At 54.4% G+C, this 26,746-nt stretch overlaps 2 protein-coding genes across 2 annotated transcripts in view; both read left to right on the top strand.

Annotated features, from left to right (window-relative positions):
- The first annotated feature begins 1,134 nt into the window (after window positions 1–1,134).
- On the top strand, window positions 1,135–7,670 carry ARSI (arylsulfatase family member I). The gene is made up of 2 exons (XM_052643874.1): window positions 1,135–1,454; window positions 6,250–7,670. The coding sequence occupies exons 1-2, from the start codon at window positions 1,135–1,137 to the stop codon at window positions 7,652–7,654; spliced, it is 1,725 nt and encodes a 574-aa protein (XP_052499834.1). The 3' UTR covers window positions 7,655–7,670.
- Window positions 7,671–14,870: 7,200 nt separating this feature from the next.
- Window positions 14,871–26,746, top strand: part of CAMK2A (calcium/calmodulin dependent protein kinase II alpha) — a 65,414-nt gene continuing 53,538 nt past the window's right edge. The window contains exon 1 of the mRNA XM_052642648.1: window positions 14,871–14,932. Within this exon, the coding sequence (XP_052498608.1) occupies window positions 14,871–14,932 (62 nt within the window). The remainder of the gene's footprint in view (window positions 14,933–26,746) is intronic.

The raw sequence follows: 26,746 nt of genomic DNA, 5'->3' as shown, positions 1-26,746 counted from the left end.
CGATACCCGTACTGATGGAGCTTCTGGAGCCTGGGGATAATGAGATGTGTACAACAGCTCCTGTCCTCTGGATACTAGTGCTGCCAGTCTAGCTGTCAACTGAAGAATGAGGAGGGGGAGAGGTTGAGGAGAGAGGTAAGCCAAGTGGCACAGCCTTCCCTATTCTCCACTGCTGTCTCTACTGCTACTTCAGACAGCCACTGTGAGCCCCAGGGAAGAAGCCACCAATTTGTTCGTGATTTAGACGAGTTTCTGGCCACGTCCAGGCCTCAGTGTCTCCAGTGGCGGACTGACCCGGTTGGAATAGAAAATGATGCACATCCCTTCCAGGACTGGCGCTCGGATAAGCTAAGACTCCATGATCGAGGAATGTCTGACCAGGCCATTCCAGAGCCGTTCCATCGAATTCCAAGCAGCCCCCCTTCCTCCTTTCCCCAGTCTGGGCTAGGGCGGAGGCTGGAGCCGGAGGGCCCAGTCGGCCTGGGCTTCCCGCCCGGGGGCGGAGCCGCCGCTGGACGCCCCGCCCCTCCACCTGGGGCTCGGCCCCGGCAGATGTTACAACTTTTTCTCATTCTCTCCCGCGGTGTCCCCCACAGACCCGCCCAACCCGTGCGTCCCTCCCCTCTTCTCTGCTGGGGTCCTGCCCACCTCCCTAAGGGGAGCCGACAGTTCTCCCGACTCCGGGCGGGGCGAGAGGCCGGGCCGGGGGCTGGAGGGTCGGGAGGAGGAGAAAGGGAAAGCAGAGGCGAGAGAAATTAGGAGGCGGGGGAAATCAAGGGCTAGAACGAAGAGGGGAGTCAGAGGATGGTCGAGAGCACTTTTTGGAAGCCGCCACACCGTGTCTCAGGCTGGCCTGGCTGAACTAGGGGAGAGGGACACGAGCGGCGCAGGGCGGGCGCTGGGGCGGCGGGAGACTGCGCGGGCCTGACCTCCTCAGAGCGCCCCGCTGCGGCCGCGCAGGTTCGGCCTCATCGTCCAGCCAGTCCCGGACCGACCTCTGGGTCGCCCCCCGGGCACGCTGAGCGCTCTAGCAGCGTCCGGGCTAGTCGGCCGGCGGGCGTGCGGGCCGTGCGCCCTGGGCGCGCGAGGCGGTGAGGCCCTGGGAGCGCTGCGCGCCGGGACGCACGGGCCGGCATGGCGATGCACGCCCTTACCGGCTTCTCTCTAGTTAGCCTGCTCGGCTTCGGCTACCTGTCCTGGGACTGGGCCAAGCCGAGCCTGGTCGCCGACGCGCCCGCGGAGGCTGGCGTGGAGCACCCCTCGGCTGCTCCACCGCAGCCTCCCCACATCATATTCATCCTCACCGACGACCAGGGCTACCACGACGTGGGCTACCATGGCTCAGATATCGAAACCCCCACTCTGGACCGCCTGGCAGCCGAGGGTGTCAAGTTGGAGAATTATTATATCCAGCCCATCTGCACGCCTTCACGGAGCCAACTTCTCACCGGCAGGTAAGCATGACCAAGCCACTGATGCCGGTCCAAGCCCCAAATAAACCCAGCTGTAGTTTTCACTTTGTACTGACATTAACACCACTGGGAGCTGGGAAGCCCCGGCTCACAGCCAATTCTGTCTCCAGCTGACTGTGTGATCATTAGTAAAGACCTTTGCCCTTTCCGGGACTCGGTTTCCCTACCTGTACACTGAATGGGTTGGATCATCTTTGGGGATCTAATCCCTCTGATGTTCTAGGACATTTAGACTCCATACCATGTGATGGAGATATCTGATCATCTCTTTGTTAGAGGAACATGGAAGCCTCTGACATCTAGGTTTGAATGTTGCTTCTGTTAATATTTACATACCCTGAGGCCCTGAGCAGGGTGTGTAACTTCTCTAAGCCTCAGTTTTCTTGTCCATAAAATGGGGTGAAGAACAGTTTTTAATCTTGAAAAAGACTGATGAGGATGGAACCAGTTGCATATAGGCTGCTTGGTTATCAATAAATGGCAGCCACAATGTTCCTGGAAGGATTAGGGCCTCCAAATTGTTTAATGATGACATTGGGAAGAAGCCAAGGAATGGATAGGTGGAGGAGAAAGGCACACACAGGATGCCTGACCTGTGTAGCCTTAGGCTAGTTACTTCATTTCTCAAAGCCTCTGTTTTTTCATCTGCAAAATCCTCCCAAGTTGGCTGGAAGCCCCAAGGAGACGTGCTGCTTTCTCTGTAAGGAGTTGTCCACAGGCAAGGTGGTAGGATTACAGGATTAATAGAGCAGGGAAACAGGAGGTGGGTGTGTGGAAGGCAAACTCTGGCCACTTAGGAGAAAATCCTTTGGCAAGGCTGAAGCTAATCCTCCTTGGATGGGGTCCAAGGCGTGCTTTCTCCCAAATTCCAGCCAGAAGCCACTAGTGTGATCTCAGAAACCAGAGCCATAGTCTTCCTGTTTCCTGGATGGGAGAAACTGAGTCACAGAGTCAGGGAGGGCCAAACTTGGTGCCTGTGCCCAGCTTTGGGATGGGTAGGAGAGAAGTCTGAGAAGCCAGGTGCTTAGAGGGGCCCTGGAGCTGGGAATCAAATAGTTGCCTTTTCTTTCTTCAACCTGGCACTTAGCATTTAGCTCTAGGAACTGAGAGAGAGAATCGGAAAGAGGAAGGGGCTCAAGTGTATGAGTTGGGGGTGAGGGCTGACAGTAAAGATCCAATGTTAGCCGGCTTCCAGAAGAGGGAGGAGGAATCTGCATTCCCAAGAGTGGTGCACAAATTAGCATTTCTCTCCGAGAGATGACTTTTGGTTTAAGCAGGGGAATGAGCAGCATGCAGGGCCGCGTTCCAGCCCTGCCACCTCCCCACCCCCCCATCTGCAGAGTTAGCTGAGCTGGCCGGGCAGTGTCTGCCCTCTGCCCCCTGCAGCTAGCTGGCTCCATCTGACTGATGCTGACTACTCTCATTAGTGTTTGTTAGTGCATCCAGTCGTGTTTGGTAAAGCTGGAGAGAGCCAGTTTCCCATGTTACTCACTTGCAGACAGACTAGTGACTCTTAGCTGGCCCACCCACTTTACCAAGCAGGGTTCTATGGTGTCCAGCCTCTGCGAAAAAGAGGCCTACTGCCACTCGGGGCCCTTGGGTACTTCTTGTATCAAATCTAATCATTCATTAGCTTAACCCAGGGTCTGCAGAGGCCACATCACTGATAGATTTTGAGTGTGAGTTACTGAGACCTGGGCTCAAAGCTCAGTGCTCCTGCTTGCCAGCCATCTTGAACTTGGGCCTGTTGCTGCACTCTTGGGAGCCTCAGTTTTATCATCAGTGGAATGGAGGTAATAACAGTCTTCACTGTAGGTTACTTAGGCAAAGTAAGTGAAATAGTGTGTGCAGCCTATAGTGTTAAAAATGGCAGTAGTAGCTAATGATAGCTGACAACCAAAACAGCTTTAAGATAAGGAAACCAAAACAGAAAAATGCACCCCAGTGACCAGCTTAAAGGTATCAGGAATTTAGGTCATGACCGGCCTAACTTGGATGCCTGGGAGTGAGAAAACGGTGTGGGGTTCTAATACACTTGTGAAGTTCCAGGCTTCTTACTTCGGCTAGGGTTTGTAAGCCTGAGTGACGGCGACACTCTAAGCAGATAACATGGGCCCCTTGACCACAGAAGAAGAAATGGGATAGAAATGAATAAATGGGGAATGAAGAGTTCTGCTCACCGTTTGCTCCTACCTCAGGGTGTTAGCCTGTGTGAGTGACCTGGATCTCAGGGCCACATAAACTTGCAGGCAGGCACCTGAGAACTGGTCTCATAACATCTGCGAGCTGAACGGTTTTTACATGTGTCCCATTCCAACCAGCTCACTCCTCACATGAGCTAACTGGGGCCTCCATGGGGGAAAGAAGTGGCAGCCTAATCTACCAGAAAAGGGCCTGTGTTTGGGGACTCTGATTGGCTCTATGTTCAGGTCCTGGCTCTGCTCCTGACCACTGAGTGAACTTAAACAGTCTTTCCCTTCCTCTGAACCTTAATTTCTTTTTAAGTTGAGATGAATAAACTAGAGAATGATTTGAGTCCCTTCTGGTTCTAAAATCCTTTGAGTGTCATTCTTCATTCATTCATTTCATAAGTAATTGAGTGTCCTTGAAACATCTCCGGAGCACTAGGAATACAAAGAGGAGTAAGGGGCAGTCTCATTAAATATCATTGGGCCCAAGAACATGTATGTACAGCCAAGTAGAATCCTATGGCTAAGTGGGACCAGTGAAGGTTTGTACTTAATGCTGTAAGAACCCAGAAGCAAAAGTGGCTCATTCTTTGAGTGAGAAACTTTATAGTGATGGTAACATTTGGGCTGGACTTTTAAGAGGGAATGCTGCTGCCGCTAAGTCGCTTCAGTCACGTCCGACTCTGTGCGACCCCACAGAAAGCAGCCCACCAGGCTCCCCCGTCCCTGGGATTCTCCAAGCAAGAACACTGGAGTCGGTTGCCATTTCCTTCTCCAATGCATGAAAGTGAAAAGTGAAAGTGAAGTCGCTCAGTCGTGTCCCACTCTTAGTGACCCCATGGACTGCAGCCCACCAGGCTCCTCGGTCCATGGGATTTTCCAGGCAAGAGTACTGGAGTAGGGTGCCATTGCCTTCTCCATTAAGAGTGAATAGGAGAGAAGAAATATCAGTAACCTCAGATATGCAGATGATACCACCCTTATGGCAGAAAGTGAAGAGGAACTAAAAAGCCTCTTGATGAAAGTGAAAGTGGAGAGCGAAAAAGTTGGCTTAAAGCTCAACATTCAGAAAATGAAGATCATGGCATCTGGTCCCATCACTTCATGGGAAATAGATGGGGAAACAGTGGAAACAGTGTCAGACTTTATTTTTGGGGGCTCCAAAATCACTGCAGATGGTGATTGCAGCCATGAAATTAAAAGGTGCTTACTCCTTGGGAGAAAAGTTATGACCAACCTAGATAGCATATTCAAAAGCAGAGACATTAGTTTGCCGACTAAGGTCCGTCTAGTCAAGGCTATGGTTTTTCCTGTGGTCCTGTATGGATGTGAGAGTTGGACTGTGAAGAAGGCTGAGCGCCGAAGAATTGATGCGTTTGAACTGTGGTGTTGGAGAAGACTCTTGAGAGTCCCTTGGACTGCAAGGAGATCCAACCAGTCCATTCTGAATGAGATCAGCCCTGGGATTTCTTTGGAGGGACTGATGCTGAAGCTGAAACTCCAGTACTTTGGCCACCTCATGTGAAGAGTTGACTCATTGGAAAAGACTTTGATGCTGGGAAGGATTGAGGGTAGGAGGAGAAGGGGACGACAGGATGAGATGGCTGGATGGCATCACTGACTCAATGGATGTGAGTCTGAGTGCACTCCTGGAGTTGGTGATGGACAGGGAGGCCTGGCGTGCTGCAATTCATGGGGTTTCAAAGAGTCAGACATGACTGAGCGACTGAACTGAACTGATCTATGAGAGGAGGACTTGCTCTAGACCCCATGACTAGTTAGTGGCTTAGAATGTAGGGACCCTGAAATCTGGAGTCAAACTGTTGGGGATACAAATCCCAATTCTAATTACTAATTGACTCGCTGGTTAAATGATTTAATTTACTGAGCCTCTGTTTTCTTATTTGGGAGATGGGAATAATAATAACGATAGGCACCCCCCCCCCGCCGCCACGTTAAAGTGAGGATTTAGTGAGATAATTCCTATAAAGGGCATAGCACCGCAATACTGAGCATACAAGTGGCTGGCACCAGCCTTTGTTATTGTTATTGTCATGATTAGCTTGGATTCAACTCTTAACTCCCCAACTTCCTGGCTGTGTGATACTGCTTGAGTGACTTAACCACTTTGGGCTCCAACCTCCTCATCTGTAAGATGACAAATACCTGCTGCAGTTGATTTTGAGGGTTCAGTGAGCTAATGCATTTGAAGTGCTGGGCACATTTGATAATACCTACTGGGCTTTCCTGGTAGCTCATCTGGTAAAGAATCCTCCTGCAATGCAAGAGACCTGGGTTCGATTCCTGGGCTGGGAAGATCCCCTGGAGGAGGGCATGGCAACCCACTCCTGTATTCTTGCCTGGAGAATCCCCATGGACAGAGGAGCCTGGCGGGCCACAGTCCATGGGGCTGCAAAGAGCCGGACACGACTGAGCGACTGAGCACAGCACAGCACTAGTTACTTTGCTTTTCTTGCCGGTAGTGCTGGGACCTGAGCTCACCTCGGAGTGAGTGTTGGAGGTTGGGGAGCCAGAACAGTGGTTTCTGCCTCACCAGTGATTTCTGTGTCCTCCCCTCTTCCTGCCAGATACCAGATCCACACAGGACTTCAGCACTCCATCATCCGCCCTCGGCAGCCCAACTGCCTGCCCCTGGACCAGGTGACACTGCCCCAGAAGCTTCAGGAGCTGGGCTACTCTACCCATATGGTGGGCAAGTGGCACCTGGGCTTTTACCGGAAGGAGTGCCTGCCCACGCGCCGGGGCTTTGACACCTTCCTGGGCTCGCTCACAGGCAACGTGGACTACTACACCTATGACAACTGTGATGGCCCAGGGGTGTGCGGCTTCGACCTGCACGAGGGTGAGAATGTGGCCTGGGGGCTCAGCGGCCAATACTCCACTCTCCTCTACGCCCAGCGCGTCAGCCACATCCTAGCCAGCCACAGCCCCCGGCAGCCCCTCTTCCTCTATGTGGCCTTCCAGGCGGTCCACACGCCTCTGCAGTCCCCGCGCGAGTACCTGTACCGCTACCGCACCATGGGCAATGTGGCGCGGAGGAAGTACGCGGCCATGGTGACCTGCATGGATGAGGCCGTGCGCAACATCACCTGGGCCCTCAAGCGCCATGGTTTCTACAACAACAGTGTCATCATCTTCTCCAGTGACAACGGCGGCCAGACCTTCTCGGGGGGCAGCAACTGGCCGCTGCGAGGACGCAAGGGCACTTACTGGGAAGGGGGTGTGCGGGGCCTGGGCTTTGTCCATAGCCCCCTGCTCAAGAGAAAGCGACGGACAAGCCGGGCACTGGTGCACATCACTGACTGGTACCCGACCCTGGTGGCTCTGGCAGGGGGCACTGCCTCGGCAGCTGATGGGCTGGACGGTTATGACGTGTGGCCAGCCATCAGTGAGGGCCGGGCCTCACCACGCACAGAGATTCTGCACAACATTGACCCACTCTACAACCATGCCCGGCACGGCTCCCTGGAGGGCGGCTTCGGCATCTGGAATACCGCCGTGCAGGCCGCCATCCGCGTGGGCGAGTGGAAGCTGCTGACGGGAGACCCCGGCTATGGCGACTGGATCCCACCCCAGACGCTGGCCGCCTTCCCTGGCAGTTGGTGGAACCTGGAGAGGATGGCCAGTGCCCGCCAGGCCGTGTGGCTGTTCAACATCAGCGCTGACCCCTACGAACGGGAGGACCTCGCTGGCCAGCGGCCAGATGTGGTCCGAGCCCTGCTGGCCCGCTTGGTGGACTATAACCGCACAGCTATCCCTGTGCGATACCCAGCTGAGAATCCCCGGGCCCATCCTGACTTTAATGGGGGTGCATGGGGGCCTTGGGCCAGTGATGAGGAAGAAGATGAAGAAGAGGAGGAAGGCAGGGCTCGAAGCCAGTCCAGGGGGCGACGCAAGAAAAAATGCAAGATTTGCAAGCTGAGATCCTTTTTCCGTAAACTCAACACCAGACTGATGTCCCATCGGATCTGATGGGTGGGGCTGAGATACTTTCCCATGCAAGCTGGCCCTGTTCCTCACCAGGGAGGGGCTTCCAGTCAAGTCCTCTTCAGGGAAATGGGGGCCATACAGTCTCTCAGTTGAAGGGTGGGTAGCTTGGTTTGGGGCTTGGGGGAGAATAAACAAGACTGGGATGCCCGGGGTCCCAGTCCTGCCTCTGTTGACCTGCTCTATGACCTTTGGTGACCTGCACGAGCTCTCTGAGCCTCATTTCCCTCATCTGGAGAATGAGCTCTAATGACTTCGTCGCTCTGTGGTGTGGATCTGGTGCCTGGGACCACAGTGAAGTTCCCACCAACTTTGTCACTGCCTAGCTCACTTAAGGCCTTGCTGTTGAACCCTGAACCTTTGTGGTACTTCCTGGGTGAGGGGCCACCCGGAGGCAGCTCCAGGCCTGGACCCGAGCTGAGGCATGACGATCTTGACCTCTGTCTGAAGCCATGCCCTGAGTACTGAGGTTGGAGGTGCAGGGACCTGGGACCTTCCTGGCTCCTCATGAGACCTGGGCCAGTCCTGGGGACAGACTGGTGGTGGTGAGCTCCCCTTCCTGGGAGGGAAGAGGAGGACTGGGCCTGGCTGTTAGCTGCTGCAGGATCTAAAGTAGTGGAAGCAACTGTGCAAAGAGCCCCGCGCCAACCATCAGAGCATCTGGCTTCTGCTCTGACCTAGGGCCCAGTCCTCTTTCCTGGGCCTCGATTTCCACATCTGCACAAGGGGATGGTAGCCCTGGCTCTGCCTACCTCACAGGCCTGTAGAGAACCGGCCGCAGTAATGGTTGTAGAGGAACCCGTGAACTTGATTAAAACGCAGGAACACAGAAGCGAGGGCTGCAGTGCTGTGAGCTGGTGTGGGTGTGTGCACGTGCGTCCTGGGCCAGGTGCGAGCTCACCATTGGTCCTGAGTATGGTCCAGGGGACAGAACATGTGGGTTCTGGCCCAGTCCTACCCCAGATCCTCTGTGTGGCCTCGGGCTCCCTCTGGACCTCACTGTCCCAGTGTACAGTGAATGAACTGAGAACCCATCCCCTAGGTGTTCTGGGCACCACTGGGCATGTGTGTATTGGGGGACATGGGCTGGGCGGTGGGGAGGAGGGTGTGGGGGTTTCAGGGCTCGCTGGCTGGGTAGCGGCCTCTATCTGCACACTGCGTTCTGCATATCTCCCTTCAGCTTCCAGTCCGTGCAGCGTGTGTAGGCGAAAGCCCTGCTGTGAATTTTGAAAATAGTTATTTTTGTCTCTGGCAAAGGAGGCCTGTTAGGACTCGTCAGCATGTGGATGAGCGGGACGGGTGGGGTGGGGTGGGGTGGGGTGGGGTGGGTGCGGTGCAGTGAGGGGTTCAAGACTTGGTGGCAGAGTGACAGGCCTACTGCAGAGTGTGGCTGAGCCCAGGAGTGACAGTCCGGCTGGGGCTGCACAGTGGAGGTGACCTCCATGTTCTGGGCCCCTTCCCCCCAACCCTGCTCTCGTTTCCCTATTCTGGCTTCCCTCAACCAGAACCCTTCTCTGTCTCCAGAATGTCAATGCCTGGGTTGTGATTACTCAGGGGCCACAACCAGCTGAGGCCTCTGGGTTCCAGCCACCCTCAGTGTTTCCGCCTGTTCTGGAGGGGAACTCTGCAGTCCCAGGTCCAGCATACCCCAGGGCTGGCTCATCTATGGTCTGCCACTTACCTGAGATATCGCAGCCCTGCAGGACCCTTGTCCCAGTCATGCAGGCTGGGCCCTTCCAGAGTGGTATGGAGCCAGGACTCCCTTGCTGCCCCAGGCTCACACCAGCTGAGCAGAGGCCTCTCGTGTGTGCTGAGTTGGCTCTGTCTGAGCAGCCCCGCCTCCAGCTTCAGCCAGCCCTACTTCTCTGCCTTTGGTGGCCACAAGTGCAGGACCATAAAAGGCCTATTTCTACTTGTTCCTAGGCACCAAGGCATCCCCTCTGTGGCCCACTGGGCCCTAAACATGTAGAGCCCACCTGGGACAGGGGCTTGGGGCTGGTGCCCGCTCCTGCTGCCCTGAGAAGGAGGCCTGATCTTACCTTCAACCCAGCCTAGAGCTCATCAGCCTCAGTCTCCTGCCCAACCCAGAAAGCAGCAAACAGGCCAGGAGCCCCGCTCAAGTTCAGCCTGTGACCCTGTCCATGGCACAGCAGACCCCAAGCCTACCTAACCAGGGTGCTGGTAGCTGACTGGGGTCTAGGACTGGTGGAGGGTCTCAGGATAAGGAGCAACTCAGGGCTCAGGGCAATGTGATGAGAGGCTCAGCCTGCTTGCCATGGCTTCTGCTGTGCCCAGCGAGGAACATGTTGCCCGGTCCCCTTCCTCCTACTGCCTATGGCTTCTACCTTCCCCTGCAGCCACGGCACCTGGGTCTGGACTCTGTCAGGTCTCTGGATGGCATTCCCAGGCAGATGCTTGCAGCACCTGTGGCGGGGAGGGGTAGAGGGTGGGCAGACCAGGGGCAGCTCTGTTCCCTTGTCATAGATCTGGGGGGAGTGGGGCCCGGAGATGCTAGACAGTTCCCCTCTTTTCCCCTTGACTGGACCAAACAGCCACAGATCTGCCAGCAAGGTGGGTTAGGTGACCAGGCCCCTGGGATCCAGGGGAGAACCCCAACCTGGCTGGAGGAGCAGAGCTCTGGGCACATCTCCTGCTGGGCCTTGGCACCATGTCCTCCTTTCTGTTGGTGCCTATTGGGCACCTTGGGACCTAGGCAAGTAGCCCCGACTGCAGGAAAGAGGGGGGCAGAGGAGGATAAGGGAAGGAGCACTGTGGTGGGAGTCAGGTGTTCTGGATTGTCATCCTGACAGCTCCTGACTTCAGCGACTGCATGAAGGCAGCTTCCTCTCTCTGGGCCTTAGTCCCCTGTCTATCAGGGGATGGGGCTGACTCTGGGCCTGTCCAGCTCTAGTGAAGTCCTACAGACAGGGCAGGGGTGCTGAAGTCAAACAGATCTTCGACTAGTAGGTCTTGCCACATCTCTGCAAAGCAGGCGATGATTGTACCAATCTCACGGACATTTGTTGTGAGGTATAAAAATAGTGCAATATGTAAAGTGCTTAGCACAGGGCTTGGCTCTAAAGTGGAAAGAACTATTTTTCATGTCCTTGGAGTCAGTGAAGGAACATCTTGTCTTTACATTTCTCAGGAAGAAACGGAGGTCTCAGTGGGAAAGAAGAACTGCCATAAGCACTCGCTGCCAACGGCAGGACTAGAACTTGGGTCTGCAAGCCGCAGGTTGGGCTGTGCAAACCTGGGCCCAGTAGCTGGTGCTACCTCTGTGGGATACCTCAAGGCACAGGGCCTGACCCCTGCCTCCTCTCCCTTCTGAGTGCGAGGCTGGCATTACTCACTGCAGTTAACGAACCAGATCACTCTCCACCCAGACCCTCTGTAGGCTCTTTGCTCTCTTGGCCCACTTTCCACTGATTCTGCCCCCATGCTCACTGCCCTTAATGGGACAGGCCTCACGGGGACCGTGTGGATGGCACGTTTTCTATGGTGCCCGCCCAGGCCCTGCAGGACCCTGAGGCACTCGGGCATGTGCATGTGAGCTCGTGTAGGGGAGTCAGCTGTCACCCACTGCTGTGACCCAGGAATTTGGCCCTGCTCCCCGTGCACAGCCTGTGTTCCTGTTCCCTGTCCTAGCGTGTAGGAGCCAAGCTCAGCACCCTCCAAAGCATCCACTCCTGGCCACCAGGCTGTGGCAAGCAGGCCTGCTCTTGTGTACTGCATGCAAGTTGCAGCTGGGGGTGGGGGGTGGTGCACATGTGGGCTCTCCTGCCTGCCGCTTCCCTGGGGAATGGGGAGTTTGGCAGAAACAGTCCCCCTGATGCAATCAGAGTCTTGTGCACTCAGCACCACGCAGGCAGGGCTGGCTCCTCACTGTCCGCCACCACTGGGCATAGCTACCAGCCTCTTGGGCACAGGGGAAGCAGTGAATTAGCAGTCGTGCCTCCTCGGCAGAGTGGCAGTTACAGTCAGGATGGGGGTTGCCTGTCTGAGGCAGTGCCCACACCCATGTTTGAGGCCTTTGAAAGTTCGGAGGTGTGTTTGTGTGTGTGTGTGTGTGTGTGTGTGTGTGTGTGTGTGTGTGTGTGTATAACAAGGAGTTGCCAAGGAGACCTTTTCCTCTTCTCTGTTTTCCTCCTCCTTCTCCATCCTCTCCAATTATCTCTGCAACATCAGGACCCTACAGCCTGGGTCCTGCCCACCCCCTAGGACTGTGTGCACAGGGTCCAGGCCAGCACGGGGAGGAAGAAAACGAATGAAACTGACAGGAAGAGAGGAAGGGAGACAGAAACTTGGAAAAGGGATAAAAAGGAAGAGGAAAGACAGGGATATCTGAGAAGGAAGGGCTCAAGGGGAGCAAGGAAGGATTGAGGAGAGGGGAAAGGCTCAAGCCAGCTCCAAGCCAAGCTGGACTATCATCTCCTTTATTCAGAACATTAGACCCCCATTAATACAACCTCGGGGCACAATTCCCTTTTGTCCTGTTTGTTAATTTCTAAAGCAGCGTTTAAGTTAGTTAGTACCTGACATGCTGGGCCTGTTCTCCCGCCCCAGTCCTTTGTTCTGCAGGAATGCTGCAAACCAGGACAGGAAAGGTGATGTCCAAACCTGAGCTCAGTTCCAGTGGGAACTCAGAGAATGGCACCTGGAGTAATGTGTGGTGTGTCCTTCCATGATTCAGAGGGAGCGGTATAAAGAGGGAGTGACTTTTGAATTTCTTCCTAAGAATCATTTCCCATCTTTTGAGCATTTACAGCATGTCAGACACTGTGCTCATCTCATTTAATCCTTAGAGCAGCCTTGGAGTTAGGGAATGTTAGCTCTATTTTGCAGATTAAGAAATCAAGGCACAGAGAAGCTAGGCTACTCATCCCCAATCACAGCCTGTAGGTCATGGAGTCACTCTAACCACTGCCCAACGCTGCCTCTTCTCTCCTCTGGGCAATGACTCAGGTGCCCTCGGTGGTCGCTAAGGGTGGTTCCAGTGCTTTCATGTGTGGAAGCAGTCTCCTCCTGGGGACAGGCTAGCAGGTCTGGGATACGGGGGTGGCAGTGCAGCCTTTCTTCAGCTCACCTGCGATTGCTTCTAGCCTTTAGATGTATATTCTGTGCCCTGCCCGCTACCCACCAGCTGTGCAGCCCCTGAGCAAAGGCCTCTCTTCTCTGCCTCTGAATTGCAACGTTGGCGGCAAAGCGGGAAGCATATTGTGCACAGAAACAAAACTGAGTGGTTTTTCCTTTTTCTGAAGGTGGTAATGGTGCAATTAGTGGCTAAGCCATTTACCCCCTCCTCCCTGACTCTCCTCCCCTCCTTCCTCTCTGCCTCCCTCCTGTTTCTCTCCTGGGAAGAAGTGGCTGCATCAGAGTCAACTCCATCATTCTCTCCCACTCCCGACTCGCCCAGGAAGAGGGACAGAACTGGAGAGTACCCAGATTTCCCCAGGGGCCCTAGGGGACCTAGGGTTGTATAGTCAGGGATCTGCTGGGGTTGGGGATTACCAACAAGCAGATAATGTGTCTACTAAGTGAGATGACCAGTAAGGCGATTTAGAGAAGGAGGGCTGGGCTAGAAACCCAAGAGAGTTGGGATCCTGGATCCTTTTATTGTGTGGTCATTGTGGGCAAGTGCTGGCATGGAGGGCTGCAAAGGGAGCTTGAATGGAGGAGGTGGGTGTGAGGGTCCGAGATTCTGAGTTCAAGCTGCAGTGATGGAAGTAGTCATTGTCTCACTTTAGATCTTCTTTTTGCCGCTTCTAGAAACTAAAAAGAGGCCTCATGTTTACATACTTCATAAAGGCCTCCACAGCTCTCAGCCTACTCTATCTTCACAGCCTTCCTTTCCAGTGGCAGCTAAAAGGAGTGAGAGGCTCAGAGAGGGGCTGTGACTTACCCAGCATCACACAGTCAATATATGTTAAGACTGGAATTGAACTCAGATCTTTAAATGCCAGTTCTTTTTCTTCTTAACCCCCCAGGTCTTGGGGTGAGATCTTGGGGCCATAGATATGGTTACCGCCCTGAAGAGTTGAAGTTGGCAGGGAACGTGCCCACAGAATTTGGGAATGAGAATTTTAGGGCAGGTCCATGGCCACTCCCCTCCAAGCCAGGCCATGCTCCCCTCCCCACTGCTGCTTCTGCCTCTTTCACCTTGACGTGGAGCACGAGCAGAAACTGGGACATGAGCCCCAGGAGACCAGATCTGCATGGCCCCTCTGGGGGCCTGGGCTAAGAGCGTGGCTAAGGAAGAGACCTCCGGAGGGGACCTGAGGGACAGCTGACTGTCATAGCTGAGAGGGGCTGGGATGAGTGGGCTGCCAGGGATGTTCCCTCCAGAACCCCGATAGCTCCTCTGCACTTCTGTCCCTAGCTAGAGTGCCAGTGTGATGGACAAGGTGGCAAAGAACAGAGAGAGGGAGAGCAAAATAGGAAAGACAGAGGCAGAGGCAAAAAAAATTACAAGGGAGCAGAGAGATAGTTAAAGAGGCTATAGTGATCTACTGAGAGAGAGAGATCCCAATGAATTAGCCATCGTTTCCCTGTAAACCTTAGAACCTGGCAGTTGCCAGGGCAACGGGGCAATACCTGTCTCTCCAGAGGAGATGAAGTTGCCAGGGTAACTGCTTCCTGTCTTTTCTGGGGACCATCCGGAACATGGCACCCACTGGCCGTTACCATGGTAACTGCCTTTTTGCCCCACTTAATCCCATCCTGTCTGTTACAAGGGCCCCACAGTTAGAAGTGGGGGTGGTGGGAAGACTGAAGATCACTTGCGGACTAAGTTTGTTCTCTTCCCCTTCTGCCAGCCCCTCCCTAAGTCCATCACCTTGGGGGTGCTGGGTCCACCCACTCCTGGGCCCACACAGGCCTGCAGTATTGTGTGTGGTAGGGCCAGGGCGTCCGGAGCAGGTTTTGCAGTGGTAGGCAGGCAGGTGTTGGGGAGGCAGTTACCGGGGCAACGGGAACAGGGCGTTTCGGAGGTGGTTGCCATGGGGACCTGGATGCTGACGAAGGCTCGCGAGGCTGTGAGCAGCCACAGTGCTCTGCTCAGAAGCCCGGGGCTCGTCAGTCAAGCCGGTTCTCAGTTCGCACTTGGCAGCACGGGCAGGCGAGTGGCCCCTAGTTCTGGGAGCAGCAGCGCTCCGGTCCCGGTCCTACAGCCCCAAGCCTCGCCTGCCCGCCCAGCGCCAGGATGGCCACCATCACCTGCACCCGCTTCACGGAAGAGTACCAGCTCTTCGAGGAACTAGGAAAGTGAGTTGCAGCTCAGAGAGTCCTGGAGGGCTCAGGGGGCTTAGCATCATGGGTGGGGGGCACCTGCACTGCTTTCCGTGCACACACAGGGAGACTGAATGTGCTTGGAGGTGCTTGCATGTGCAGAGTGCCTAGAGTTGGGCACAGGCATGTTTGCCAAGCTGTGCCAAGGCTAGCTACGTGAGTGTGTGTGTAGAGGTGAAGGGTTGACAGTGCGTGGCAGTGTCTGTGCATGCAAACACGTACATACACACACGACTGCACATGACCTGGGCACACACAAATTGGCAGAAATTCAGGATTTAAAAGGGTTCTTCCCAGTCAGCTGAGTCCAAGGCTGGAATCCCCTGTTGAGTTTTTTTCTTGAGGTGGCCATCTGGCCTCAACTTGGTTACTTCTGGTGACAGAGAGCTCATCATTTCCTGGGTAGTTCCTCCTGCCTTTAGGCACCTACAGCAGCTGTGCGGAGTGGCCGACTTCTCCTTATAAGCACAGCCCCTCCCCTCCTTCCCCCTGACAGCTCTGCCAAGGGTGAGAGCAATGGTACAGCAGGGGTTAATAAATGAGCCCCTGTTGAGACTTCTTGGGTGTTGGGAGGAGGGGAGAGACAGTCAGTGAGCTGTGGGAGGGGGGATTCTGCTAATGCAGGGGCTAGTGATGTGAGGGTGCACCAGCTCTGGTCCCTCGTCAAAGTTGTCCAGCCTCAGAGCTCATTTCCTGCCTTTGATGACTGATGTGGAGAGAAAGATGGGAGGAGGTGGGGGAGGGAGAGGAGAGCCCCTTGGGATAGCCCCATGGACTGTGGAGTGTCTGGGGAGCACTCCCAGGTGCCACCAGCTATGTTTGTGAAGCATCTGGAGATAGAGCCACAGCAGGGTACAGTTTGGAGGCGGAATTTGCCCTATGGGCAATGCAGCTCCAGTGCCCTGGGTGGCCGCTGGTATAGTAGCAGGAGTGCAGGGGAGAGGCACCCTGTAGGCAGATATGTGCTGCTGTAAGGTCTGAATATGCACACGCAAGGGTGCATTTTGATGTGTGTTGTTGTGTAAGCACTGACTCTGTGGTACACTTGCGTGCACTGAAAATGTGTGCAAGTGTTCATGTGTACGTGCCCTGGGGGAAGGTACTGGTGTGTGCTTTGTGTGGAGGTCCTGAAAATGCAAGTGTGCCCTGCAGGGGTGGATGGATGCAAGTGGCACAAGGAGGTCCGTTGGCTGATTTGCATGAGAACGAAGGTGCATACATGCGTCACTTATGTACACATGGTTGGAGCTGTGTGCACATCAGCTGTATGTAAATATATGTCTGTGTAAGGATGCGTAGGTGGGACTTGGGCTGGCTGGTGTCCCTGTGAGGTCTGGATATGGACATCTGTGCGGACTGGGGGCCATACCCCTGGGAAGGTTTATGTGTGTGTGTCTGAGGCCTGGGCCCATGGACTTGGGTGGGAGTGTGGCTGCTGAAGGCATGTGTGAGCTCAGGCTGGTGTCTGCATGTGTGTGGGAGGTGGGCCCGTGACTGTGTACAAGTAGGCTGCCTGCACACACACATGCACACACACACTTGCACACCAGGCTATCCTGACACCTATAGGCACACACCAGACCCTTGTACACACACATACCCATGTGCAGACGTGTGCTCACTCCTGTCTGCAGACTTCCTGTCTTTCTGAGTGTGTTTTTGTCCTGAGGGTGGGGTGTGGACAGCAGGAATGAAATGTTTGGGGCTGCTCTGGAGGACCCAGGCTGTCTGCCACACTTGTGCAGGGACCCCTTCTCAGCTGGGTTCCGGCATCCACTGGAGCCAAGGATTCCCTGATCAGCTGGGCGCTGCCTTTCAGGGTGAGACCAAGGCTCAGTTCTGGGAGGACTGCGTCACAGAGTGCAGTGGAATGGAGTTGAGATGTGACTCAGGCGCTTATAAAGCTGCTGTTTTGCCCTAAGTGGAGATGGCTATCATGAAGACTGGGTGGTCTGGTGGTGACTTGGCACCGAGAGCCTTCTCGAGCCTTCTTGGCCCCACGGTCTGCCAGGGCTCTTGCAGGGATCAGGGCATGGGCAGAATTTCTGGAGCCCTTTTGTGACCGTGGCAGAAAGACTGAGGGTGGCAGGCAAGGCCAGGCCTAATCTGATCAATTTCCTTCCACAATTACCAGTGCCCTTAACATTTTTAAGGTCACATATTCCTCCAGGAATCTGATGAAAGTCTATCTTCCCTAGAAAAATGCTCGAACCTACGAAATGGTGTGGGCAAGGTCAGGACTCGCCAGACGTCAGGAAGCCTAAGGATGGGGCCTGAGGATGCTTGTATTGGAAAAAAAGATGAGACGCTACCCCTCTGATGCCTGGGTTTAAAAGGCCAAGGGTGCATCACTGGGGAGGCAGGGCTTTCCTGATTCACTTGAAGCTTCAATCCAAATGACCAGGTAGTGGCAGCACTCAGCACAGGGTGCAAGGCCCAGACCTTACCACTGGACAGACTATGGCACCTGTTTCCCGCAACATGTAACCTGGAGACAAAGAGGGACTGGGAGGATGAAGTGAGATGGTTCTTGTGAAGACACAGTGACACTTGTGGCACCCTGAGATCACCACTGCCCTCAAATGGGGGCTGGCACCTGCCAGGGCTTTGCTTTTTAACAGGAGTTTGCCCAGCTTGGCAGAAGGGGTTGACCAAGCCCTGCCCCTCACCCACCGGGCTGGCTGGGATGGGACAGGCTCCTCTTCTGTCGGGATGGGCAGCGCAGATGCCTACGGAGACCACCCTTCAAGGGGTGACCCAAGGCCCTGGCCAGCCAGGATATAGTTGTTACCACCTGGAAGCTGCGCTCCCATTTCCAGGCGCCCACTTCAGATCACCAGCATGATGATTGCCAGAGGCAGCTAGGCTGGCCCTCCAAGGGGCCATGGGGGCCTTTGACCTCCTTTTGCAGGGCCCTGGCCTCCTAGCTGCAGAGAAGGACAGGAGGAGGACACGAGCCTCTTGAGGGATTCCTGGCACCCTGCCCAGTGAGGCCTGGCTCCTGACTGCAGGCCTTTGAGGACCCCAGGGTAGGGCTGGCTGAGGATGTCAGAGGAGGGGCTCCTGCCCCGCCTAGGGGGCAGCCAGCTGAGGGGGTTGAGGGGTCAGGGTCAGAATTAGTGCTCTGGGGCCTCTTGATGCTCCTGGATGGAGGTCCCACTGCAGCATACGATTCACATAAGCCAGGAACTTGATTCCAGTTTCCCTAGAGGGTTGGGGTGGGGCTGTCTCTGGGAACCCAGAGACTAGCTCACTTCCTCCTTCCTTGACCCCTCCAGTCCTCCTTCGTCCCATGGGAGAGGGAAACAGAAGCCCAGACCTTAGGAGCACACAGGCTTATTTGGAGGCAGGAGGCAGGTTGCAGCACCCCCAGCTCCAGGGTCAGAGTGGGCCTGGGGGCTAGGGTCAGAGCTCCCTGCAGACCCAACCTTCTGGAAGACCAGGACCCGGGGTGGGTGGGGCAGCAGGGGGAGGAAGGGGTGAATTCCAGGAGATAGAGAAGGAGGATGCCTCTTCTAGCCCTTGACATTCTCCGGGCTTTGAATCCCAGTCCCAGGAGAGGTTAGTTAGGGAGGCAGAATTACCCTGCAGCCTGTGTAATCACTGGGCTGTACAGAGAGAGCCTGGGAAGGAGATTTTACTTGAGAAAGGGAGGGAGAAGGGAGGGAGGCCAGAGAGAACAGCAACCCAGTCTTTTCTCTCTAGAAAAGGATCTGAAATTGACTCAAGGGTGATGTTGGAGCTGGGGGAAGGGCTGCAGAGGCCAGCAAGATTGCCTGAGGGAGAGGGGAGAGCTGGCTTTGGAGCCCCCATGGCTTTGTATCATGAACAAGGCTCAGGCTGGGCTGATCAGTGGGGGACACTGGAGACCAGAGGCAGCTCCCTGTTCCGGGGTGGGGTGGATGGGGGGAAGCCAAGGGTCCTGGGTGCTTAGGTTCCTTCGCTCTTGGACACAAGCTCTGACATCTGCAGGATGCGTTTCTCAATCCCACTCTCTTCCTGGCAGGGCTGTTAGGAGGATCCTAGGTGTAATACTGGAGAAGTGAAAATACCTGTGCCATGAGGCACTATCCCCTGCAAAGACGGGACTGTGTTTTATTTTGCTTCTGACAACCTGTCACCTTCACAGCGCTTTGGGGCCAGTGTGGCAGTTCTCCACCCACTAGCTCATCCCTGAGGGAGGGAGAGGACTCACTCTCCCATTTTACAGATGAGCAGACTGAGGCTTGAAAAGGTGAAATGACCTGGCTCAGGGGACTGGTGGCAGCACTCAGGCTTGCGTGTAGGTCCCCATCACCGCTCATATGGAGAGAAGACTAAGGGGGCCCCCTCGTGGTGCCCTGCCTGGGGAACACTTCCAGGGAAGAAAGGTGTGCCCTTGCGGATGAGGGAACTCTGAACTGTCACTTATTTTCCCATCATGATTCTGCCTCTAATTGACTGCACCAGATTCCTTGTCCCTGGTGTACCTCAGCTTTACTATCTGTGAATTGGGGATCAGAGCACTTCTGCAGATGCTGGAAGGCACCGTTAGAGTTGCTACCCTCTTTAGCCTCTGCCTGTGAAAGGCACCTGTGAGAAATTTCAGGCTTCCCAAACACCAGAGCTGGGAGGACCATAGACGTTGTCTCCTCACAGCATCAATGGTGGAGCCAATACCCAGAGAGACGCAGTTTGCCCGAGGCCGCAGGAAGAGCCTGTGGCAACGGCAGCCAGGGTAGGGGGCCAGGTGATGTTCAGGGGCCAGCAGCTAAGGATGGGAAGTTGGGGTCAAGTGGGACAAGGGAGGGGGACAGCCTTCCCCCACTCTTCCTCCAAGCCACCAGAGCGGAAGGCACGCACATGTTCTGGTGCTTGCCGCAGCCCTCCGCCCCCACGCGGCCGCCCCCACACAGGCTGAGACACACTGACACTGCTGAGCCCTGCTCCCGCCTGCCCGCCTCCCTGCACAGGCACGCAGTGACTGCTGCCAGCATCCCTGCAGTCTGGGGCCCCGGCCCCCCCAGAGAGTGAGGGCACAGCCTTGGAACGCAGTGCCTGCATCCTGTTGCTAGTGCACGCGTGCACACACACACACACACACACGTACACATGGGTGCATATGGATGTGTGTGCCAACACACTGGCTCCAACAGGGCGTCAAGCAAGAGCCTTACCTCCCAGTGCAGGGACAGCAAGATGATGCTGGTAGGCGTCTGGGTTGTCCCCCTGCCGCCACCACCTCTCTCTCATTCTCCCTTGCTCTCGCTCTCTTGCTCTTGCCGTCTTTCTCTCTCTGTCCTTCCCTGCATCTCTCTGGTCCCTGTTTCTCTCTCTCCTTCCCTCTTTTGTGCACTGGTCCCTTGGCCACCGTCCACCCCTCCTACACACACGTTGATGTGTCATGGTCTCTTCTGAGCCTCTCTGTGGTGTGGTAGGGAGCTTCCCAGCCCAGGCCAACCTGGTGCAACCTCTGCCCCACCACCCAGCATGTCACAGGCTGCTGAGACCCAGCCCAGGCACTAGATCTAGGTCCCTATAGGACTTGGCTGCCTACCAAGATGTCAGGTGGGGCTGTGAGGCTGGTGGTACCTTCTGTGCTAGAAAACACTGACGGCCTTGATGTCTCAGCATCATATAAAAGGAGGAACAAGTCTGTGACCCTTGCATCCACTCAACAACTATTTCCTGAGCATAGACTCTGTTCCTGGCCTCGGACTGAGCCCAGCAGGTACCACATGCCAGACTTTCTGCCCATTTGGGGCTCACGATCTAGTGGAAATCTGACATTAACTAAATCACTTCAGATATTGTTATTTAAATGCAACTGGATAAAGGCTATGAGCACAAACATGGGGTTATAAGCTACAAAGAGACCTCAACTGGTTGGGGTGATGGAGGAATCAGGGAAGGCTCCCCTGAGGCAGTGACATTGGGGAGTGAAAGCTGAGTAAGAGCTGGTCAGAGGGAAGAGGGTGGAAGAGTGTTTCTCACAGTGGGAACAGCACAGGCAAAGTCTCTGTGATGTGTATTTTGATGGAGCGTGTCAGCTCCAGGGGGTTGGTGGTCTTACTCTTCTTAGGCATTCTCTGTTGCTTTCAACTTTCCTTTTTTTGGCGGCACCATGGGGCACGCAGGATCTTAGTTTCCTGACTAGGGATTGAACCTGCGCTCCCTGAAGTGGAAGCATGGAATCTTAGCCACTGGACCAGCAAGGAAATCCTTGCCTTCAACTTTTGGATACCTAGGGGCTAGAAGGAATATTAAAAACCTGTAGCATGTCTAGAAGGGGTGGGAGGTGGGCTAGGTGGCCAAGGTCTGGAAGCCAAATCAGGTGAGAGTGGGCCAAGAAGCTGGGGACTTTAGCAGGGAAAAGAGACCCCTCAGGGGTATATTCTCTCCCGTTATCCCTGCAGGGACATCTTGAGCCCCAGAGATGAGACAAGACTGCTCTGTATGGCTCTGGAGGGCAGAGCAGGGCCACATGTCTAGCGTAACAGGGAGGTAGATTTCAGTTCAACCTAAAGAACTTTCTCATTGTCAGAACTGACCCTCTACCCACAGATGAACATGGTCTTGGGAAATATTGAGCCCTGTTCCAGCAGATACACATGTGGAAGCCCTCTTCTCACTGCTGGGTCTTGTTTCCCTTCTTGCCTGCATCCCTGTCCTTGTCTGGTAAGATGCTTTGCTAGAAGCACAAAGTGGGAGATGGTTTAGGGGTCAGAATAGCCTCAGTTGCCTACGAATATCAGAATGAAGAGTGCTCCCTTGTCTTAGGGATGGGGAAATAAGGTCCAGAGAGGGTCAGGGGCTTGCCTGAGGTCACACAAGTCAGTGACACATGAGATCTGGGCCCTTCAGCCTCTTTCCATTTCAATTCTTGGCTTTTCACCCCTTGGAGCCTTTCTCTCTGAAAGTCTTTGGGGTGTACATGTGATTGGAGCCAGGCCAGGAGGCTTCCTGAAGCTGGGAGAAAGCAGCCCCTCACCATTTCCCCCTGTTTTGCCTGCTATGATCCTGTCACCAAGCTCTGTGGATATATATTTTTTAATTTTCCTTTTTGTAACCCATTCAAGAAAACCTAGGCACAGCCCAAACAAGGAACATGTTGGAACTTCTGTTGGTTCAATGTTCCCTGCAGCAAACAGACTCTTCGGGTTCCCAGGCCTTCTGTGTCCCCAGCAAGGCTTCTGCTGGGTTGGCGTGGGGCAGGCCTGGGAGTGCGGGATGGCTGGAGTCTGGAAGTGGGCGGCGGCAGCTGGGGTGGAGAGGAGGAGGGATGTGTGGTTTCAGGAAAAGGTCCTAGGATTTCCTGGCTCTCAAATGCTAGTTTGTGGAGCTTGGGGAAGAGCTGCTATGCTGAGCTGGGGAGAAGAAAGAGAGAAAACCAAGCAGTGGGGATTCTGAGCCCCCAGCCCCTGCTGCCTCTGCTCTGTTTGCCATTTGGGGACCTGAATAGCTGTGTTTGTTTCTTATTAAGAAAGGATACTATTGCTTAAAAAGAAAAAAAAAAGAGAAGGCTTACAAATGATCAACAGTTGATTTCACAGATGGATAAACTGAAGCCCCCACAAAGTGAAGGGATTTGCTTAAAGTATATAGAGGTGGGTGTTATGGAAACAGGGGCTTCCCAGGTGGCTCTAGTGGTAAAGAGCCCACCTGCCAATGCAGGAGACATAAGAGACATGGGTTCGACCCCTAGGTTGGGAAGATTCCCTAGAGGAGGGCATAGCAACCCACTCCAGTATTCTTGCCTGGAGAATCCCACGGACAAAGGAGCCTTCGCAGTCCATAGGGTCGCAAAGAGTCGGACGTGACTGAAGTGACTTCGCACACGCACACACACGTTGTGCAAACAGGATGTTCCTTTCATTTCTGAACAAATCTGACCCCAGCTTTTTAACTGAGGAATCTAGAAGCTCTCAGAGGATCTCGCATGAGCCACAGTCACCCCCCAAAGCACACTCATTCCAACTCCCAAGATGTTGCATATCATTTCCCACAAACCCCCCACCCTAATGCCCATCTGTGGACCCCAAGTTAGGGGAGTCTGAGAGGTTAGGGTATTGAAAAGAGCAAAGGATGATGATTCAGGACTCCTGGGTTCACAGTCTTGGCCTCAAGTTTCTTTCTTCAAGTTTCTTTAACTGTAGAATGGGGAGAGAGCAGACCTCAATGGCAAGATATTACGGCAGTGTCGGCTGCAGCTCCTTGCGGCCCACACTCCGGCCCCTCGACTGGGGCTGCTCCAGCGACCAACCCCAGCTCTGCGCCTTCCCCCAGACATTCAAATCCCATCTGCTGCAGGTCCCATGCCCCCAGGCCTTGCTCTGTGCCAAGTGATCAGACCAGCTAACCTGGACTGTGAGTTACTGACCACCAGAAGTATTGCAAGTTAATCCTCTCACAGGTAACAGGTCTGTCTACCTTTGAGCAGACACTTTCTGAAATCACCCCAGCTCATCTCAGAGAGGTAGAATGCTTAGGGATATTAACCTGGAGTGGTGCGATTTGGAGAGAAAAAACTGCACTTTGATTAAGAGGTGCCGATCACAGTATTTCTAGTGAGTAGCTAGAAATTTGGGACTAGAATTCTGAAGCGAGGAATGGCTGTGTAGAAGCAGATTTCACCCTTGGGTGACGCTCAGTGGCTTTCATCATTTTGCGGGGTTGGGGGGAGGTGGGCGGGGGCAGTGGTGGTGGTCAGAGAATCCCTTGTGAAGCTAATGAAAACTATGCGTCCTCTCTACAGAACAATGCACAGACCCAGAATAATTTAGTTAAAATTTTAGGGATGTTCACGAATGCTCAGAGCCTCCACAGAGATCCCAGCTTAATGGTCCTGGGTAGAAGGGATGGCAGGGAAAGAGGTAAGGATGGGTGGAGAGAGAACAAGGAGTAGAGATGTTCAGAGGGGGATGGGAGGGGGATGAAGAAGTGAAAATAAGTTGGGGGGGGCCTGCCAAGGAGAATGTGATGACCCAGAAATGAGAGAGAAGATGGGCCTCAAACTGGGTAGCCACTGGGGCCAAATGTCACCTGTCGTGGGGCAGGCTAGGCAGATCAGGCCCACAGGGGACTGCAGGGGTGGGGGTGGGGGCCACTGGGTGGGCGGGGCTGGCACAACTTTTCTTCCAGGGAGCCGGGGGTGGGAACCAGATTGTGGTGGGTTCATGAAGCGTGGGAGGTGGGAAGAGGAGGCAGCAAATGTCGGACACTTGCTCTGGAAGTTTGGCAGCAGAGGAAGGAGGAAGGAAGTGGCCAAGGCTTGTGGGTCGAGAGAAAGGCTCCATGTTTTTCAGCTTTTCAAGTTTGGGGAAGGATGGTTGTTTATTTCTCCAGAATGAGGGAGTCCTGGGTGTGTTTGAGGAAGCAGCCAATGAAAGGAAAACCCTAGAGACAGACGAGATTCCTGATAGTCAGACCCCTGAGGAGTGCAGAGTGGCTCCGGGACTGTGCCGTCGTAAGCCGTGTCTGGCTCCGGGACTGTGCCGTCATGAGCTGTGTCCGTCCCCATCTGCTGATACCCATAGGCATGCCCCGGGCTCTGGAGTGAAGGTGGGGAAGTTGCCGTGAGGGCAAGATGGTGGTAACTGATCTTGGGTCTCAGGGACCTTTTCCCATCCCTGCGTAGCAGATACTTCTTACAAATGGCCCAGGAGGAAGTGGGGCTGCAGCTCCTTGTGTCTATCTTTCAAGTGGAAGGATAAACAAGCTGATAGCCAAGCTGAGTGAGGACCCCAGGTGTTTGGAATTACTGCGAGTCAGCATTTTGGGGTATTTCGGGCCAGAAAGGGTGATGAGCCTCCTGTGGGCAGGCAGCCAGCAACTCCCAGGACACTGTGCCTGCCAGGCAGCCAGAAAAGCAATTTCCCAGTGTAAATCTTGCTTTTCATGGCCCATTAGCATGTTCCCACATTTTCAGCCACGATGGACCCACTATCAGCGTGCTCTCGCCCTTCCCGTCTGTCTGTTGAATCAGGTGCTGCCTCCCTGCCTGCTTACACCCAAGGGCAGGTTGCTTGGGCCTGGGGAAGCACCCCATCCCCTCACGATGGTCCCCACATACCTCCTTCCCTGGCTTGCTTCTTTCCTGAGCTTGGCAAACAAGGTCCATTTTGCTTCTGATGATGCCAGCTGTTCTCATCACTTCGGAGATAATGATGCCTATAAAAGGCGTTGTTTCCTGAGCATTTACTACACTCCAAGGATTGGGCTAAAGCCACTGCATACCTTAGTCTCATATTGAATCCTTGAAACAACTGCTCAGGGTGGGTACTAGTCTTTACCTACATTTTACAGGGGAGGAAAATAGTCTTACTGAGGTTAAATAAATTGCTAGTAAGCAGCTGGACCACAATGTGCACTCTGGTTGGTCTGGTTCAGGACTGCCAGTTCTTATGCACATAGAACTTCACAATCCAACCTGGTGGTCACTAGCCACTTATAATGATGGAAATGAAATAAAATGAAAAATTCGTTTCTTCGGTCCTACTAACCACATTTCAAATACTCTATAGCCATAGGAGGCTAGTGTCTGTCACGATGGACAGCATTTCCATCATCGTAGAAAGTTCTGTTGGACAGCTCTAGTATAGAATATTAAAGGTGGAGGGAATCCCCTGGTGGTCTAGTGGTTAGGACTGGGTGGCCTGGGTTCAATCCCTGGTTGGAGAACTAAGGCCCCACGAGCCGTGTTGCACAACCAAAAAAATGAAGAATATTGAAGGTGGAAAGGTCTCTATACTTTTTAGCCTCATGCCCACACCAATCCCCACGAAACCCATGAGGCCCACACTGGGGCAGACCCCTCCCCAAGACCTCCCAGCAGGGCTGAGATCTGAGATTTTGTCGCTCCAGTGTCTGTCTATCTTGCACACACTCCTCCCTGCCCAGATTCTGTGACCCTCTCCTAACACGTGTACATACCCAGGGTGACGGCACGTGTCACCACATACATGAGGGCATTGACAGGCTGCTGACGCACACTTGTGGGCAGACATGTGCCCCTGAAACCTTTGTACCCAGGATCCACCTGAGGACATCCCCCACCTGCCAGGGCCCTCCTATGCAGGCTTCATCCCTTCCTCCCTGGACCCCTGGTCACTCTCTCCCACTCTGCCCTCCCCATCCTGGCCTCCTCCCCTTTTCAGCCCTGTCCTGTTTCCAGGCTCTGCCCACCCACCCACTGGCCACCTGCTCAACTCAGGGCCGTGGGAGGGGTGGGCTGGCTCTTCCTTTTGCCAAAGCTGCTGGGCTGTGGCCACTTGCTCCCACAGGACGAGAATGCAGAAACATGCCTTTTTTAAAACAAAAGATTAAAAAGAGAGGAAGTTAGGGCTGCGATCTTGCTGCCCACACTCTCATTTTTGCTACAGAATCTCCTCTGCCCCCCCACCCCCACCCCAGCCCTGATCCCCAGCACCAGAACTGGCAGGGAAGAGCCTTTCCACTCGTGGATGAAGACCTGAGGCCTCATAGGTAGAAAACGGGCTCCCTGGCCCAGACCATTTCCTCGCCCCATCAGTGATTAGTGTGCCCTGGCACTGTGCCCAGGGTTTCGCGTGTGCTGCCTCACTTAATCTCCCCCCAAAACCCAGGACAAAAGTATTATTATTGTCCCCATTTTATAGGAGGAAACAGAGTTGAAGTGCCAAGTTCAGTATCACACAGCTGGGGGTCAGTCACGATCAGATCACAGGGCTTTGTGAGCCCAGAACCCCTGCTTTTGGGGGTCACACTGTCTTGCCTTTGGTGGAGTCAGGAGAACAAGAACAGGCAACCTGGATTCTTGTCACAGCCTCGGGA

The sequence above is a fragment of the Budorcas taxicolor genome, chromosome 7, assembly GCF_023091745.1.
Source record: "Budorcas taxicolor isolate Tak-1 chromosome 7, Takin1.1, whole genome shotgun sequence".
NCBI classification, from domain to species: domain Eukaryota; kingdom Metazoa; phylum Chordata; class Mammalia; order Artiodactyla; family Bovidae; genus Budorcas; species Budorcas taxicolor.
This window is presented reverse-complemented; position numbering and strand designations above follow the sequence as displayed.

Coding starts and splice junctions, on each gene's coding strand:
- ARSI (XM_052643874.1), top strand. CDS start 1,135: ATGGCGATGCACGCCCTTACCGGCTTCTCTCTAGTTAGCCTGCTCGGC. Junction 1,455..6,249: donor AGCCAACTTCTCACCGGCAG/GTAAGCATGACC, acceptor TCTTCCTGCCAG/ATACCAGATCCACACAGGAC.